The 19,453-nt window shown below is 40.3% G+C and overlaps 1 protein-coding gene across 1 annotated transcript in view; it reads left to right on the forward strand.

Annotated features, from left to right (window-relative positions):
• Nucleotides 1–19,453, forward strand: part of LOC111144452 (teneurin transmembrane protein 3) — a 494,164-nt gene that overhangs the window by 45,748 nt on the left and 428,963 nt on the right. Inside the window, exon 2 of the mRNA XM_022498770.1 lies at nucleotides 4,291–4,597. Coding sequence (XP_022354478.1) covers nucleotides 4,366–4,597 — 232 coding nt within the window. The 5' untranslated portion in view covers nucleotides 4,291–4,365. The remainder of the gene's footprint in view (nucleotides 1–4,290; nucleotides 4,598–19,453) is intronic.

The following is a 19,453-nucleotide window of genomic DNA, read 5'->3' on the forward strand; positions in this document are numbered from 1 at the left end:
TCACCATAGGGATGCATCTTTACTATTGATGATATATATCTGTATCGCCACATTAAAGAACTTATCATCTATTTGCAAGATCATGAAATTGCATCATGGGTTGTATAATAGAGAATACATTTTGCATTCTAAAATGCAAAGGGACAATTAAAGACAGAATGGAAATATGAATGATCTAACGCAGACAGTGATCATTTTTTCTACAAAGGCCCAGGCAGTAAAGAGTTTAAACTTCTCAGGCCAGCAGGTCTCTGCATTAGTTTCCCAGGGTGTAGTAACAAACTACCCCAAACTCAGTGGCTTAAAACAACAGAAGTTTATCTTTTTAGTTCTGGAGGCAAGAATTATGAAAATGAAGGTATGGGCAGTGCCGTGCTTTCTCTGAAATTCTTGGGAAGAGTCTGGCCCATGTCTCTCTCCTAGCTTCTACTGTTTGGTCACAGCCCTTGGTGTTCCTCGGCTTAATCGCTGCAACACTCAGCCTCTGCCTCTCCTCACATGGTCTGCTCTCCTATTTGTCTGTATGTGTCTGTATCCAAATCTTCTTCTCTTTGTCTCTTAGAGAGACACCATTAGACTTAGGTCTAATGACATCATTAGACTCAGGACCCACCCTAATCTAATCTAACCGCACGTTTACTCGATCGCCGCTATAAACGCCAGAAGGTCACATTCACAGGTACTAGGCATTAAGACTTTGATGTATCTCTTTGAGAGACAAAATTCAGTTCATTGCAGTCTCTGTCGCAACCATTCAACCCTGCCTTTGTAACATGAACACAGCCAAGGACAATACATAAATAAATACATGTACTATGTTCCAATAAAACTTTATTTACAGGGGCACCTGGGTGGCTCAGTGCGTTAAAGCCTGTGCCTTCAGCTGAGGTCATGATCCCAGGGTTCTGGGATCGAGCCCACATCGGGCTCTCTGCTCAGTGGGGAGCCTACTTCCTCCTCTCTCTGCCTGCTCTCTGCCTACTTGTGATCTCTGTCTTTCAAATAAATAAAATTAAAAAAAAAACACTTTATTTACAGAAACAGGTGATGGGTGAGATTTGGCTGGTGTACTAGAGTTCACCAGAGCCTGGTCTAACTGAAGCAAAATTACAGTGGAGGAAAGAAAAAAAAAAAAAAAGGCAATTTCCTCTGGCTTCAATCAGTACATTTTTTTGTTTGTTTGTTTGGTTTTTGGTTTTTTTGTTTGTTTTTTCAGTCAGTCCATTTTTAAAGCATAAAAATGCATACATATGTGTATATTTAGCAGTACCTATTTAAAAATAGATGTCAACTCAAGGCAAGAACAGGAAATTTTATAATAATTTCAAAACCCAAAGTTCTATTACTAAGAATGCTTGAATTAAGGTATTTATGGTCAATGAAAAGCTTTTTTTTTAATAAATAAAATTTTATTTATTTATTTGAGGGAGAGTTAGCAAGCAAGAGAAAGAGAGAGAGAGAGAGATCATGATCGGGGGAGAGGCAGATGGAGAGGGAGAAGCAGACTCTCTGCTGAGCAGGGAGCTGGATGCAGGGCTGGATCCTGGGACTCCAGGATCATGACCTAAGCAAAGGCAGACACCCAACCGACTGAACCACCCAGGCACCCCACCTGAAAGCTTTTCAATGGTCATTTAGTTACAAAAGTTGATATGGCCTTTCTCCTAAGAGATCAAGATCACTTTGGAAATGAGATTTTTCTTGAACTCACACATACACATTCACTCTGTTAGAAAGAATGTCCTTGATTCTCCCCACTACATATATGCTCCATGAGGGCAGGGACATTGTTTCATTTAATGGTGTGTCCTCAGCACATGGAAGAGAGCCGAATATATAACATTCAATAAATACTGACCTAAGGTAACTTTTGTTTTCCCTGGAACAAAGAGAGTCTGTTGTTTGGTCTGTTGTTTCAACCATGTCGTATAGAACTATGCCCTGTTACTACTGTATCTTGAAACTATTTATTATTTTAAACTCAAAGGAGAGCTACAATAAAAGAAATTCAATTTCTATTGAGAGCTAATGGAAGAATGTGTTAAGAGAATAATGGGGCAATGAATCAGAAGAGGTCAGGGAAAACATCCTAGTTTTTTAAAATTTAATCAGATTCATGGAAAATCAGAAAAGGGTAGGGAAGTCAAGATGTGTTTCAACAGCCAAGGTAAATATTAGCAACTATGCTTAACAGCCCAGCTCAGGTCCGTATCGGAGAAATGCGGAAACCCATGTGAGGGAACCTTCACGGGCAGTAGGAATAGAAGATACAGTTCGGTTCAAGAGATAGCAGGAGGAGCCATCCGGCTTTTCCGAGCAAAGGCTCTGGAGCTGTGATCATTCCAGCTCAGAATGTCACCCCTTCCTTATAGCTGTATGGAAGGCAGAAGTCGGAAAGTGAAAGGTAGAGGACTCATGATGTTGCTCAGACAGAACAGAGAGTTGTCGGCAGCGTAGATGTAAACTGAACCTTTGTGGGAGAGCCTGAGTCAGCCCCGAGATCTCATGTTGAAAGCACAGTAAAAAGAGGCGTGATGGGTATGATGATAGCCAAGGATCAAGAGAGGGGGAGAAATTCCTTGGGAGAAGGATTCTCCATGGGAGAAAATATCTAAAAAGGAGTCACAGCCCCAAGGATGGGGAACCAAAGAGAAGATCTGGGGCCACCAGAAATCATTTGTTTCAAGTTGATTATGGAATCATTCCAGTAAAAAGTGGATTTAGGAAAGAAGGAGTGGGGTGGGCGCAAACACTGAAGGCTTTTGGGGACCTTCAGATTTAAGAGAAAGATCAAATGAGAAAGAAAAAAATCAAAGGAGGATCATTTAAAATGCAGATTAGGCATGCTAGGCTGGCTCAGAGGAGAGTGACTCAGGATCTCAGGGGCTTGAGTTCAAGCCCACTTTGGGTGTAGAAATTACTTAAATAAATAAATAAACTTAAAAATTTTTTAAAAATGAAATGCTGACTAGCCCTGGGCCACCATCCCTCCTTAGGCGCAGTCACTTTGACCCCTGTCCATTGAGAAAATCAGGAAAAAGGCTGTTGCTAAGCAAAAAAACATAATTCACCTTCTTCCTTCTTACTTAATCTTGTCACCGGAAGTTGCAAAAACTACCCCATCCAATTAGCTACTTGAATTGCCTTAAAATGAGAAGAGCACAGGTTTTCTTTCTTTCTTTCTTTTTCTTTCTTCCTTTCTTTCTTTCTTTTTAAGATTTCATTTATTTATTTGAGAAAGAAAGAGCACACACACGCGAGCATAAAGAGGGTAAAGGAGGGGGGAACAGAAAAGCAGGCTCCCCACTGAGTGGGAAACCCGATGTAGGCTCCATCCGGGGACCCCAGGATCATGACCTGAGCCCAAGGCAGATGCTTAACTGACTGAGCTAACCTGGCACCTCTGGGATAAGGCAGATTAAATTCATTTTCTAGTAGGAGAAGAGTAAATGAAACAAGATGGGATTGGGAGGGAGACAAACCATAAGTGACTCTTAATCTCACAAAACAAACTGAGGGTTGATGGGGGGAGAGAGGTTGGGAGGGGGGGTTATGGACATTGGGGAGGGTATGTGCTATGGTGAGTGCTGTGAAATGTGTAAACCTGGCGATTCACAGCCCTGTACCCCTGGGGATAAAAATATATTATATGTTTATAAAAAATGAAATTTAAAAAAAAATTCATTTTCTAGAAAGGAAAATGCATTTTTAGGAGAGGAATAGGAGAGAAGGATCCGCTTTTCCATAGTTGAAGATGTTTAGGTCCTGGAAACATGAAAATGTGCCAGCAGAAGAAAAAGTCCTTGCAAAAATTAATAGAATGTCCAAGGTACAATTTGCTCCTGCCCTTAAAAAAAAAAAATCAAAAGAAATAAAATAGTATACATTTTTGTAAGAAAAAGAAAGGAAATTTATTTGTGAATGGAGAAAATGCAATGAGAGAAAATTGCCCCATTGTGGAAAATTTAACCAACATATCGAGGCCAACTTTGAGCTGGTTTCTGTATTGAAATCTGATCTTGAGATTAATGTTTTGTATTAATGTGAAAAATCAGTTATACTAGCTTAAGCAGGTGTCCATAACTCTCAGAAAGTATGCCTTACTTCCTGGTCATACAGGCTATTTTACAGTGATTTCACAAATTTTCTTTTTTTATTGCTGTTGAAAGCAAGTTTTCTAGATAGATGACAGTATTACTTTCCACCATTTTCCAGATTGAGAAGGATGTAAGGTAGTCCGTTTTTTGATGAAGGTCATGCTGACATTATGCAAACCTTTTATCTTCGCAGAGAGGCCAATGAGAGTTGAACCCTGAGTGTAATTTGTGCCAAGCAGGACTGATGTGCACCCAGAAGGAATGAAGTATGGATGTGAAAGAACGTAGGCCTTACTGCTCGCTGACCAAGAGCCGACGAGAAAAAGAACGGCGGTACACAAATTCCTCAGCGGACAATGAAGAGTGTAGGGTACCCACACAGAAGTCTTACAGTTCCAGTGAAACCCTGAAAGCTTTTGATCATGATTCCTCGAGGCTGCTTTACGGAAACAGAGTAAAGGATTTGGTTCACAGAGAGGCAGACGAATACACCAGACAAGGTAGGTCATGGTTCTCATAAAACATGGAGCTCTCCAATGGTGCCAACTTGCAATTGTCGCTTTTTCTTCCCCACTTGAAGTGACATGATGATTTTCCAAGTTAACGGCTTATCACTGATTCAGATTTTTGAGTTATGAGATGGTGACCTCGTATTCCAGAGTAAAGATAGAAGGCCACCCACAGGCACACTGACCCCAGATAAGGGGGCTGACACCTGGAGGGAATCACTGTACACAGTTTGTGCATGAGCTTTGCGATTCTGCTCACAACCCCTTTGTGTGCATAAACTGGACACCCATGTCTCCTGGGCTCCCTTATCATCTCATGAAGGTGTCACACGCATTGTTTCTGCAGTTGGAACGGATGCACAGGTTGGGGGGTGGGGAGGACAATGATGAGAAAAGCCCTGTTAACTCATTAGAAAGGAAGAACCTTATTCTGAATGATCTCATGATCCACGCAGCCGTCCAGCTCTGAACACAAGAGCCTACTATGGGAGGCAATCTAGAACATTGAAGTTATACCTTCAAGCATCCTGGCTTCTCATAATCCATGATGGTTTGGTCATTCGCATGTATTTGTTGACCATTTTTATGCCCTGTCTGCTGCCTGCATATTCTACCAACGGAGTAATGATTTCTGTAATTCTACTTCACAATTTTAGACCTACCAATTTCCACATTTTCAGACGATAGCTTATTTTAAACGTGGCATCTGTAGTTCTATGTTGTTTCTTCTAATACATTTTTGAGATGGGGGCAAGATCACTCCTAATAAAGATAAAATCCTCTTACATTTGACTTGCTTCGTCAGTCTGCATAGAACTTAGCATCCCTTAGCTCATTTAATCAGGAAATGAGGAAAAATAAATTTAACTTCAAGTGTAAAGAATATAGTCATTCTTTTCCAGTCACCTTACAAACAGTGTGACTAACAGTTTGATATTAAGCAGGAACAAATTTAAGAAAAAGTAATAAAGCAATAAATCATTCAAAACTTTGGAAATTTTCCATGGTTCTTTTCTTCTCTACTTTGTGGAAGGAGCCAACCTAACGAGACTGAAATAGCATTCACTCACCCAAACCAGTCTACCTCAAAGAAGACTCATTTGATTTGCTAAAGAGAGATTCCCCCCCCAAAAGCAGGTCTTACTAATATTACAGGTATCCTAGTTTATGAAAGGGGACAAAGCGGCTTAACATTTTTAAATCCGGTTTTTAAGGGACAATCTAAAACACATATCCGAGATACATTCCCCGGGTAAGCCAAGGGACTTGAAGTCATTGTACCATGTCTTGTAATTCCAAACCTGAATTTTTTTTTCTTTCGTATTGTCTACACAGCTGACATAGATTATCAGGGCACATTTAAAAACGCATAGGTACTGTGAAATGCATGCAATCTGAACCCAGTGTGAAGCCTTGCTTTTTGTAACAAAAACAACTGCTTAGTGCCCTCTTGGAAAAAAAAAAAAAAAGGCATCGTGGGAAACCATTAGAAAAAAAAAAAAAAAAAAAAAAAACTCCACACATGTGGCGTGATGCGTGGAGGCTCATCTCCACCCCAAGCAAGCATTTAGTTTTGGCAGCACAAGGGATGCTTAAACGGGTTAAAAATAGCAAGCTGAAATTTTCACCTCCTAGGCAGTGCTAATCCAGCACAGACTGTGGTTGATGACACGGCGGGACCATCTGTGGAAACCCTGGAACCAAGTTCTTGGGGGCCCAAAGAGTACCATCACTCAGCTTCTTACCAGCCAAGGAGGGGAGATGGGGGGGGTGGAGGAAGGAAGGAGTGAGCGAGGCAGCGGAGGGAGGCCCCTTGTTGGGAGCAGCTGGAGGGGGCAGGGAGAAGAGCTTTCAGGGCAGAAGAGAAAGGAAAAGCAGGAGTGTGACAGGGCTGCCGTCCACCTGACATGTTCATAAATTAGGCCGTATTAAAAACATACATGGAATGTCCTGCTCTGTACAGCCAACACGCGCTGATTCCTTAGTGGGCTCCAGGCATGGCGCTAACCAGGTTATGTGCACGATCATCTGACCCCCCCAGATGGGGGGGGGCTCCCAGTAGTGCCCTCCTTTCCCAGATGGAGAGGTCTGACACCCCGTGGTTGATGACAGAGGAGCTGGGACTTGAACCTGGGCCGCTCCAGCCCTAGCGTTCGCCTTCCAACCTCTCTGGGGCAGGGACCACAGCAGAAAAATGGGCAATTCCGTGGAAGAATCTCCCTTTGCTTGGTTGGTGTCAATTTTGGCCAGTTTTGCTGGTGTGGATAGAGAGAAATGGGGAGACATCTTTAGGAAATAAGATTGATAACGATTATTTGTGACCAGGTGGGGGGGAGTGTGAGGGCGATTTGCAGATACTTTGTCTCTCCTGTGGTTCCATACAAGGGATGTATGTAGCAGGAGCAGCAAGTGTAGCAGGGAAATGACTAAGGAAAGGCTGCGATCAGATTGTGTTTTTCTCAAGCAAGCATAATGAAAAATCCTCCCAGGCTTTCATTTTCTTTGAACCTGACAAATGTCAATTTTTCCTCACTGACTATTATGCTGTGGGATTAATTATTTAATTGACAAAATGTGCTTCCTGCCACAGCTCCTGACATCATACACGTAATAAAAATGAAAGATGAAAAATATTGCTAGTAGCCAGAGATCTTTGAAACAGTTCCAAAGAATCATGCTAATTTAGCTTGTCCATGGAGTTTTAAAACAACTTGTCAATTCTCCATCCACTTATTCTGTGAATGACACAGGAAAAGCTGCTCCAGCCAGAGGAAGGGCTAGGTAGAAACCCTTGTCAATGCAATTACACGGAGAATTCAAATCTAGAAATATGATGTTTTTATGTTTCTTGACCAATTTTGTAGCCTATCATCAAACTTGATTTTAATCTTTTTTTTTTTTTTTTTTTGGTGGCTTTCCTGACTGGCAGGTGACTCTCATTATTACATGTTCTGTTTAGATACCATAAAACTAGAGATGATTTCATTTTCACAATAATGTGTAATTTGGCTGGATCTCACAAAGGTCTCTCACTCTGTCTCTCTCTTTTTTTAATCTCTTCATGTGGTTTATTTGGTGATGGAAATAGTTGTTCTTCTAGCAGCTGTGGAACTCTCTGTAGGTGTGATGGGGTTAGGGTAACAATGGCTTGTTTTGCATTCTTGGATACTATTTTCTTTGATTCATCTTTGAAGAGAATTTATCCTGTCAGTTCTGAGACACATTTCTCATGAAACAGCTGCAGAAGATCATCCCACAGTTTTAAAGAAGTGATAAAATAAAAGATCTTTTTTTTTTTTTTCTCTGCACTATATACATTGTTAATAGTGTCCTTAACTGAACAAAAATACTCATCAATTCCAACAAGGGGTGTTGTCCATGAGGGTGATTTTGGAAACAAGGGGATGTCTGGAAATAGGAACGCTTTTGTTCCCCAGAACCATGAGCCTGAAAAGAACACCTCTGAAACAGTCTTAACCCAAGAACATTTACCAGTCAGCCAGTCAGTCGGTCAGTAATTGGTGTTGGGTGGCGAATTGCAGAATTTTAAAATGAAAGACCACTGTTTACTCTCTATTTATGGAATGGCAATGGGGAGGAAAGTTACCCATTTTTATATCTGAAAAACAGATAGCGTTATGTATACATGCCTGACATCAAACTAGAATATGAATTTGCAAAGTAGGAAAGGGAAAGAGAAGGGCAGATTGACAACGATGACCACTCATCAAGGTCTCAGCGTGGCTCATGGCAGGCCTTCCCTGACAGCTTGCTTCCAGCCCCAGAAACTCTTCTTTTTCCTTCCTGCTGCTCTGGGATTTTTCTTCTCTTCCTGCTTCTCATTGTCAGCAGCACCCCACTGTCCCCGGCTCTCATAAACGTGGCTTCTGCCTCTCCCCTCATCACATTGCTGGTCTTAGACCAGTTCAAGTGCAGTAGATCCCACAGACCGTGATTTTTCACCACTGCACCGGAGTCCATCTTTTCTACAAATACTCTTTCTTACCAAGCATAACCCTCTTTTATGAAACAAAAGAACATTAGAGGAAGAGTCCAAGTTTTCCTGTAAATATGTGTCCAGGAATGCAGCATGATGGGGCTTGAATGATGCCTCCTCTGCCTATCCTCCAGCCAACTCCTACCTTCCTCCGAGCTGAGCAGTGATCCAGGGTGCCACTGAGATCTAGAATTCTACAGGGCCCTGAAGGACAAAGTTGAGGCAGGCAGTTTTTTCCCTTTGGGTCAGATGAGAGCTCAGAATGGGATGCAGCCCTAGGGTGAAGCTCAGAAAGAAAGTTGTGACTTTGTGGCACCAGGGAGAGGCTGACCTCCCTCCCCATGGTCCTTCTGGGAGTGAAGGTTGCCTTATGGAGTAGCTGGGGTCCTTGGCCCCTTTCTCCACTCTGATATTGGGAGAGTGCCAGCCAAGGAAAGAGGGAGGAGAAAGAAATGTCTCTCAAGTCTAATAGGACTTACTGCTAAGATGCCTGAGGAAAGCCAGGATGTGCTTAATGGCACCCAAAAGGCAGAAAGTGGGATAGGATGCAAAGCAAAACAAACAGATCAGGAAATTGCTAATGAAAATGGGCAATGGAGATCGAAGAGGAGAACTTGAACCCAGATAAAAAAGTAGAAGAACGCTTACAGAAATCCGCGTAGGAAAAAGGCAGCAACAACAAAACCAGCCACCACCACCAAATGATGGGTCAGGAGCCGTCATTTACAAATGAAAAAATGTAATAGGTTCGTTGAACAAGGGTATGTGTTCATTGATGAAATCCAAGTTAATAGTTTTAAAGACCAAGTAGAAGAAAGAACTCAAAACAAGAAACAAAGTTCCAAGTAAAATTAAAAAAGAAAATATGCAGATGTACACATACGCATATGCCCCTAAGCCCATCCTAGAGAAATTTTGTAACATTTGAAAGATACTTTATAAGATTCTATAGAGAAAAAACAAGTTACCTTTCTTGTTGCTTAGAAAAGAAACAAAAAGACAATGAATTTGTCATCTACAACAATAAAAGTAGGAGGCAATACAGTACTCTCTACGAAGAGAAAAGAACCACAACCCAGGGATCCTCTGTGCAGGGAAGACATCATTCATCTCAGACTAAATGCAAAATAGTTAGGGACCAGCAAAGACCTTATCAGCAATGTACACCATCTAAGGAAGGATTCAAGAAAGCGATATGGACTGAATCAATCACCGCCCATGTAGAGGAGAGGAAACAGTGATGAGCAGTCAACTTCGCAGTACGTATGTGGATAATTCCCAAATGATGATGGCAGAGCAACTGGCAGTGTACAAGAAGCACTACAAGGGAGACCTTAAAAAAAGACTAGAGCTAAAACTGATCGCTTGTCTTGGCAACACCCAGGAGTGGGAGGAAAGTAAATGTATTCCAAAATCTCACCTAAAGAGGGAGGGGGGAAACAGTCATGGAGTAGAGTTTTAATGGAAGGAAATAATTGCTACCTTGCATTCATGTAATAAGGAAAACCATGTATTTGAATATGAATGTCAGGAAAGGGAGGTAATCATTAGTGGAATGAGAAAAGTACAATAGACCTACCTAATTAGCAAGGGGGAAAGGGGAATGAATAGCAATCTGATCAATTTAGCAAAAACTGCTCCAAGGAAAAAGAGGAAACAAGTAAAATCATGAATAACCATAAAACAAGATGAAAGAAGGCAAATCTACTATATTACATATTACATATTACATGAAATGTAAATGCACGGAATTTTGACACAAACAGAACTATTCCACTGGCTTGTAAGTTACTGGCATTTATAATAAATGGACTTACAATGGCCAAAGAATGGTTGAGAATAAAGAGATAAAGAAGGATCCAGTAAATACCAACCAAAACAAAAGGAGAGCGAGAATGGCAGTAATAATAGTAGGAACAGCAGAATTTACTATTAGAAACACCAAACAGGAAATAGGGGACCACAGAGCAAATGTCTTTCAGCACAAGACAGAAGGATGCCTACTCTTCAACTGCACACATTAAATAATGTAGTAGCTAAGTTTATAAAGCAAAAACTATTAGAGAAAAATGGCTGTTAAACTACATTTATTGGGGGAGATTTTGGTTCAGCATCTTCATATCTGATCTAAAAGTTTATAAAAATAAGGGAGCGATTATATAATATTAATAAAAATTTTCAGCTAAGGTCTATGTACAGACATGGAAGGGATACAGATTTTCATAATTCCACGGAATACTGGCAGGCACCAATTGTGCTTTTAGCCACAAAAAGAAACATCAAAAAGATCAGAAAAGAGATTTTTTAAGTCAAAACATTTGATTATATAATTCAGTAGAATTTGAAATAAAGAACCAAAAGATAAACAAACAAAAACTCTTTCCTTCCATGGATTATGGCAACCCTAGATTATGATAAGAAGCAATAGAAAGCAAGGAAAAGAACGTTCTGCTTTCAAAACTTATGGGAGACAGAGAAAGCCATAATCATAGGAAAAATATATTGTGAAAGAATATATTTAACGAACAAAAGCCAACTAAGAGGAATTTGCTCTACATGCTAAGAAATGGGTAAAATATCAGAAAAATAAACCAAAGGAAACGGAGGAGGGAGAGAGTTGAGATAAAACTGAAATTAAAAATAAACAAAAAGCTGATTCTTTAAAAAGACCAAGGAAATAGAAAGCCCCTGGTGATCCCAATTAAAAAATAATGAGAACAGAAATAGAGATACTGAAGACCATGTAACAACTAAGGGACTGTTCCACACAACAGTTTAAATCTAGAGGAATTTATTTTTTCTTAGCAAAATATGATTGACCCCAAACTATTTCAAAACAGGGAGAAAAAACTTGTCAAGACCAATTATCTCAGCAGATATTAGAAAAGTGGCTGAAAGGGCAACGATAGCAAGGAAACAGTTCCTTTGGGTGAATTTCATGTTTCTAGGTGAATTTTATAAAACCTTCAAAGTATAGCTCAATCCAAAGTTCAAAAAGCTATTTAACACCACACACGTACACAAACACGCCCACGAAAGATTGAAAGTACTGAAATTCATATTATGAAGCTAACATAACCTTAATAACCTTAATACTAACTTAATACTAACTTGAAGTGGTACATAAGAAAGACTATTTATATCGCAATTAATTCTCAATATATGTGTAAAAATTAGTCTTAGGTAACTATTCACATGTAAGACTCGAGCAGTGTATCAAAAGGATAATGGTCTAGGCCCAATTAATAACCAAGTAGTTACTAATCCTTGGTATAATGTGAGGATTTTTAAGTGTTAGGAAGTCTATTGACATAATTAGATTAATAAATCAGAGTAGAAAAACATGATCTTATCAATAAATGGTGAAAAGTTTTGGGATAAAATTTAGAAATCATTCCTTATCAAAGTTAAACTCACTAAGTAAAACAAGAACCAAAAAAACATGTAAATATCTTAGTCATGTATAAGAAGATCAATCAAAAAAAATTAAATAGTTTTCTAACTGGTGAGATCCCAGGACCATTTGACTAAAATCAGGAACATGAGAAAGGCTCACCTACTCTCCCACAATCAATCTTCAAAATTGTTTTAGAAGTTCTAGCAATTGCAGTAAGAGAAGAAAATTAAATCATTGATTTCTATTTTGGAAAAAGTTAAAATCAGCACTTCTATTAATTATATAATAAGTGTATACATACAAAACCTATATATCTCTAGAAGTTAAAAAAATATAGTTTGAAGCAAATTGGTACTTGGATGAAGACAGGGTAAATATATAGACATCATAGGTCATATAGCACAGTAATTAAGAGTATAGATTCTGAATCCAGGTAACTCGCCAAGCAACTGGCTTGGGCCAGTTACTGAATTTCTCTATGCTTCAGTTTTCTTCTATTGTAGAATTTGGTTTAGTTTTCAATCTATAGTTTGTTGAGAATGAAATGAATTAGGATATGTAAACTGTTTAGAAAAATGCTGGGTGCATGTTAAATACTATTTTTAAGTAATTATTAAGTAAAACTTGGCTAGATTTGTAAGTCAGAAAAACACTTCTTATCCCAACAGCAACAAACACTATAAAACTCTTCAGAATAAATTTTATAAGAGTGGTATGGGGACCTAATATGAAAGAATCTATAAAATGTTACTGGAGGACATAAAACAAGATCCAAATAAATGGGAAGACAGTCGAAGTTTTTAGGGGGAAAGACTGATATCCTAAGAGTATCACTTCTCCCAAAATACATGTGTGGAAGTCAAGGTTTATTTTTAATTGCAGAATGGGGTCTTAAATTCCACATGGAGGAGTACATCTGAAAATAACCAAAAATATATTTAAAAGGCAAATAATGAGGACAAAATGACCTTAACAAATATCTTTTGAAAAATACTATGAAGCCACTGTAATCACATCTGTATGATATTGGCATAAATAAAGACAGCCCATCAGTGCAATAGACTAAAATTTCAAACATAGATCCTAGTATATAGGGAAATTTAGCATAAAACAGAAAATGGTTTTTCTGTTCAGTGGGATTTGATAAATGGTGCTGGCACAACTGGCTATCCATCTGGAAGAATGTAAAATTGGACCCATATCTCTCAGCATATTCAAAAATAAGTTAAGATGGATTAAAGACAAATGTAAAAAGTAAAGCAAAAAAAAAAAAAAATTCTGGAAGTTAATTTGAAAGACGGAATAAAGGAGGAATGACTTGACCCGCGAGTAGCAGGAAGTTCCCTAAACAGTGGCTTAGACATCTAACCATTAATTCTTTCCTGACAAAACAAGAAGTCCAGGGGTATAAGTCTATACTTATCTGAAGATGCCACCCAGAACCCAGGTTCCTTCCGCCATCCTTGGCATGTGGCCTTTGTCCCGTGGATCCCCAGATGTTTGCGGCATTTTCTTAATTCCTGGCTGAAACAGAGTAAACACAAAGGTGAGAAGGCCTTCTTTACTCTGGACTGTTTCTTTTTACTCCCCAGAGACGTCTTCCTACATCTCTTTTCTCAGAACTGTTATACTTGGCTACGCTTAGTGGCATGAGAAGAGGGAACATATACTATTTTTGCTTTCCAGCTTTTATAACAGAGGAAGGCAAGGAAAAAGTCGTTGTGAATCCGCACAGCCTACCCTAGAGACTACGTGTACCTCTCGATGATAGGGAAGACCCTTCTAACAGAAACAGAAAACCCCAGGGCACCTGGGTGGCTAAGTGAGTTAAAGCCTCTGCTCTCAGCTCAGGTCATGATCCCAGGGTCCTGGGATTGAGCCCTGCATCGGGCTCTCTGCTCACCAGAGAACCTACTTCCCCCCACCCCCTGCCTGTCTCTGCCTGCTTATGATCTCTGTCTGTCAAATAAATAAATAAAATCTTTAAAAAGGAAAGAAAAAGAAAGAAAGAAAGAAAGAGAAAGAAAGAAAGAAAGAGAGAGAGAGAAACCCCAGGAAGAAAAGCTTGAATGATTAATTTTTTTTAAACTTAAAACCTTCTACATGTAAATGAAAATACCATAAACAAAACTGCCGTATTGGGGCTTGTGATTACAACTCATGTGACAGATATAAGGTCTCTCCATATAATACACTAAAAGTAACTTTTGCAAATTGAAAACAGAAAGACGATCCAGTGGGAAATGGCATGAATAAACGGTTCACAGAAGAGCAAATTCAAGTGGTCAGTAAACACATGGAAAGGTGATCTGTTTTCCTGCTGGTCTGAGAAAGGCAGTAGCTAATCCCAGCCCCCGCACCCCCGCGGCACAGCTCGCGTCCTGGCTTCCATCACTGAGCATTTGTGTACCACGTGACTACGAGTGGGTTGCCTGGGGATTTCCTCCCACCTTGGAAAGCAGAAAATTAATGGAAGAGGTTCTGGTGGTGAGAGGTTTTCCCTGTTAGAATCCTGAACACATTTTTTCAAGGAGATAACCTCCTCCGCTGAATGTCGTGCTCTGTTGGGTTGTTAATCCAGTTCCTCAGATACAGATAACTTAATAGACTTACACGTCCCATCATGGCTTCCTGTGTGTGGTTGTCATGGGAAAATATACCCAGGCGACCCTTGAACAACGTGGGTGTTGGAGACCTTGACACCCCACACCGTTGAGAAACCGCATCTAACTTTTGACTCCTCCAGAACTAAACTACCAAGAGAGGACTGTTGACCAGAAGCCTTACCAGTAACATAGTCAATTAACATATACTTGTATGTTTGTATGTTATGTGTATTATATTCCATATTCTTAAAATAAAGTGAACTAGAGCAAAAAGAAAATGCTATTAAGAAAATCATAAAGAAGAGAAAATACATTTCTAGGACTGTACTATATTAAAAATAAACCCACATATAAGTGGACCCAAGCAGTTCAAGCCTGTGTTATTCGAGGGTCCACTGTACTGACCCCTGACAACTTGTGAAAACAGTGCATTCATTCCTAAAGTGAGGACTTTCTAGACAATTCTGACGACGGGGCTTAGGAAGAAGCCCCCCCAAAAAGAGCAATTTACAAATTGCTTTCATCAAAATCTTATTCAAAAGTATTGATAAAGGTATATAAAGTAAACACAACAAAAATCCATTCATAGAACTGGTGAGAGAGAGAGTGAGAAAGAAAGAAGAAAGGAAGGAAGGAAGAAAGAAAGAAAGGAAGGAAGGAAGCTGGCCTCACATGTAGCTGAATATGGAAAGTTTAGGGTTTATCTTCCTCCTTTCATCCAGCTTCAGCCAGGGGGTGAGATCGCACTGGGTCCTGGGCAGAGGCACATTGTCTCAACTGAACCATAACCACAATCCTCTTAAAAACAACTTTTGCTGGCATTGCACTCTAATGTTTTGCTGGATAAAGACATTTTGCCCATTAGGATAATAGCATCCACAACATATCCAGGATTGTGCTGAGGGAGAGAATGAAGAGTTGGTGGCAAAGGGGAGGGACCGTGCCTTTAAAACATTTTCATCAATTTCCAAATAGAAAAAGGCCCATTTTTAGCTCCTAGATATAGATTACTTTGGGGGAGGGGAGCGGATTTATTGCTAAAATATTACGAAAATGATAAATAACTTAAAAATCTGTGTGCTGTATGTTTCAGAGAGGTCAAAAGAATTAGATTCATATTTCTTAGATGTAGAACATGAAGGTTGTACATATCATTTTAGAATGTCACTAATAGTATCGGGCAGATGTAAAAACAGTATTAACCGTGACTTCAAGATACCAATTATGTGTCTTTCGGGAGTGAAGTGGAATGCATTCATTTTTTTTTTCTTACTCCTCTTCTTTTTATTTTATTTATTTGTGTTTTTTGCATTATGAAAATATATTAAACATTCCAGCATGTTGGAAATTGTAAAAGAGGAAGATTTGAGAGCCAAGAGCAAAATGCTTTTAATTTTAAAGACTGAGATTTAGTTTAGTCTTGGATGCCATTATAGTGAATAATGGGAACTGATCCTAGACTTCAAAAGAAATATGACCATATGGTCTTACCATTCAGCACTTTATGCTGCTATGAATTTCCAGTTATACCCCAAACTTTTCACTTCCCCAGTGTTCCCCCTCACCTCTGTCATCAGACAAAAATGAAAGGAATCCGAAACCCTTTTTCTGAAATACTTCTGAAATACTTACTGGAGACGAGAAAACTTTTTTTTTTTTTCCTTTGTGAGAGTAGGATTTTATGAAGAAAGACAAAAATGCAAAGCATTAATCAGATCCACCGGGCTAATTACCACAACTCCAAAGTTTATTACTTTTAAATATTAACTACTTAAAATGATTCATTTAGAGATCAAAATGATTAATCCTTCTCAGTCACTATAAATGTCAGCGGCGGGATTAAAGGATTTAGACGGTCATGTTTACTCAACCTTTCATTTCTGTACTTAAAGACACAAGTTAAATAGCTTCAGTTTATCATCACTCCATGTTCATGTTTTCCTCCAAGCTCCCTCTTTTAGCCCCCCTGCCTACCCGATTGTTAACTAATTTGGGCTGTTAAGGAGGCAAGTGCTTCATTCAGACTCTGCGCCAACCTGCTTTGTAGATTACCTACCAGAAGGTGCGAGCAGATAGATGTAGCTTACAGCCCTCCTCCGGCCACAGTGGGGGTAATCCTTTCCCCCTGCCTCGGCCTTTATTGGTCTGCTGTCTTGAGCCCCCTGGTTTCCTGCTAACTTTGTATCCGGTCCTCGCCACGTGTCCGGTTCTGGATCCACGTTGTGAATCACCGCGGTGCCTTCGGTAGCAATTATTAAGCACCTGCTGCTTCACGCCCGGCCATATGCATATTTATACCAATACCTACTGCCGTTTGACTCGGACCCCCGCAGATAGGCGGGAGCCATGTGATCATCCCCGGGTCTTGGATTGTTCCAAAGAAGTAATCACTTCACGGAAATAGGAAGCAAATTCATTTCCGAATGCTTTTGATAAAAACCCGTTGGAAGGTTATGTCCCTAATTACAAATGGCCGTGGGTATCCAAGTGGCACTATTTCGTGGTGGACACAGAAATCCTTTGTGATTCAGGCTTAGGAAGATGCTCCTTCCTTAGAAGTCAGCAGATTCGTGACCCCGTGTTTCTGATTTGAGCCAACAAGTCTCCTATTCAGTTTCTGGGTTTGCCCTCCCCTGGAACTTTACAGATCTTCTCTTGAAGAAAATGTGAATTCCCTGGGCCGTTCATTCTAACCCGGCTTTCTCTGCCTACACACCTACTTGGGGTGTTCCCTTCCCACTCTCCTCCCCAAGTTCACGATGGCATCCCCGCCTCCTGTCCTCACTGACACACAGATGACCTTCCCCACCGAGTTCAGGATGAATGCCATCGGGGCAATGGCTTCCATTAGACTCGAGTTTTGAGTAATAAACCAGATTATAATTATGACATACAGTGGTCGAATTCTCTGTCTTCTAAGAATTTGAGATTTTCAGTCTGTGGGGATGGATGTTAATATCACAGTAACAAAGGGCGCAAGCTCTGAAAGGTATTTGTATTTTACATACAGCATAACATGGGGGGGGGCAGTTAAGGTATTTAGCGGGACTTGAAGTTAATTCTTAAAATGCAGTTTTGTGTAGGGCCTCATAAGTTGGGATTATATCATCATTGAAATTTCTGTTGCATGTTCAAGGATGGGTATTCTATTCAAACGGTGACAAATTTAGCTTAAGAAGGTGAAAGCGTTTGGATTGTCCCATAAAATATGCATTAGGTCTTAAAGGGGAAAAAGTTACATACATTTCTATTGTTGTATGATCTTCTTATCATTTTGCAAACACAGCAAAAAAGGGAACTCCGGATAAGGAGGTGGGAACATTAATTCCGCAAGCATCAAGTAAGAAATATTTGCCCAGTTTGTAGTTTTGTGTTCTGCCCTGCCCTTGGAGGAACGTCACTCCGTGCCTGAGAAGGGATAATCCATCCAAACTCACAACAACCAAGGAAAATATTTAAAAAGAGTTATAGGTTATTTTATTTCTGTCTATTGAATGTATATTGATTCTTCTATCCATTTCCCAAACTCAGTTTTGGGCACTGCTATTACAGAAGAAATGGGTGAGTGTTCTCCTTTTCAGAAAGCCTTGCATGTCAAAAGAAAGGGCAGAAAGGAAATGAGAGACAAACATTGTTCCAATGTTTCTTACAAAACTTCACTTCTTTACAATTAATGAGGAAGGATAGTTAAAAGCCAGCTTCTCTGAGAGAAGCTAGTAGGTTAAAATTCTAATTATTGAATAGGAACTATTAAAGAGCAAATTTGGAGGAGTCAAGATGGCGGAGAAGTAGCAGCTGAGACTACTTCAGGTAGCGGGAGATCAGCTAGATAGCTTATCTAAAGATTGCAAACACCTACAAATCCAACGGGAGATCGAAGAGAAGAAGAACAACAACTCTAGAAACAGAAAATCAACCACTTTCTGAAAGGTAGGACTGGCGGAGAAGTGAATCCAAAGCGACGGGAAGATAGACCACGGGGGGAGGGGCCGGCTCCCGGCAAGCGGCGGAGCAACGGAGCACAAAATCGGGACTTTTAAAAGTCTGTTCCGCTGAGGGACATCGCTCCAGAGGCTTAACCGGGGTGAAGCCCACGCAGGATCAGCGTGGCCTCAGGTCCCGCAGGGTCACAGAAGGATCGGGGGTGTCTGAGTGTCGCAGAGCTTACAGGTATTAGAACAGGGAAGCCGGCTACAGAGACAGAGCCGAGGAGTGAGCTCTCAGCTCGGGGTTACCTTGAACCGGTCGCAGGCTCGGTCAGCTCGGAGCACGGCCGGAGGCAGGGTGACAGGAGTAAATCGGCGCTGTTCTCTGAGGGCGCACTGAGGAGTGGGGCCCCGGCCTCTCGGATCCTCCGGGCCGGAGACCGGGAGGCCGCCATTTTCATTCCCGCCCTCCGGAACTCTACGGAAAGCGCTCAGGGAACAAAAGCTCCCGAAAGCAAACCCGAGCGGATTACTCAGCCCGGCCCCTGGTAAGGGCGGTGCAACTCCGCCCGGGGCAAAGACACTTGAGAATCACTACAACAGGCCCCTCCCCCAGAAGATCAACAAGAAACCCAGCCAGGACCAAGTTCACCTACCAAGGAGTACAGTTTCAATACCAAGGAGAGCAGCGGAATTCCAAAGGAGGAGAAAGCAAAGCACGGAACTCATGGCTTTCTCCCCATGATTCTTTAGCCTTGCAGTTAATTTAATTTTTTTTCTTTTTCTTTTTTTTTTCAATTTATTTTTCTTCTTCTGCTAAATTTTTTTAACTTTTACCCTTTTCTTTTTTAACGTTTTTTAACTAGTTTATCTAATATATATATATATTTTTTTCCTTTTTATATTTTTTTCTTTATTGGT

This window comes from Enhydra lutris, unplaced genomic scaffold, assembly GCF_002288905.1.
Source record: "Enhydra lutris kenyoni isolate GAN:26980312 unplaced genomic scaffold, ASM228890v2 scaffoldscaffold11, whole genome shotgun sequence".
In the NCBI taxonomy this organism is placed as follows: Eukaryota; Metazoa; Chordata; class Mammalia; order Carnivora; family Mustelidae; genus Enhydra; species Enhydra lutris.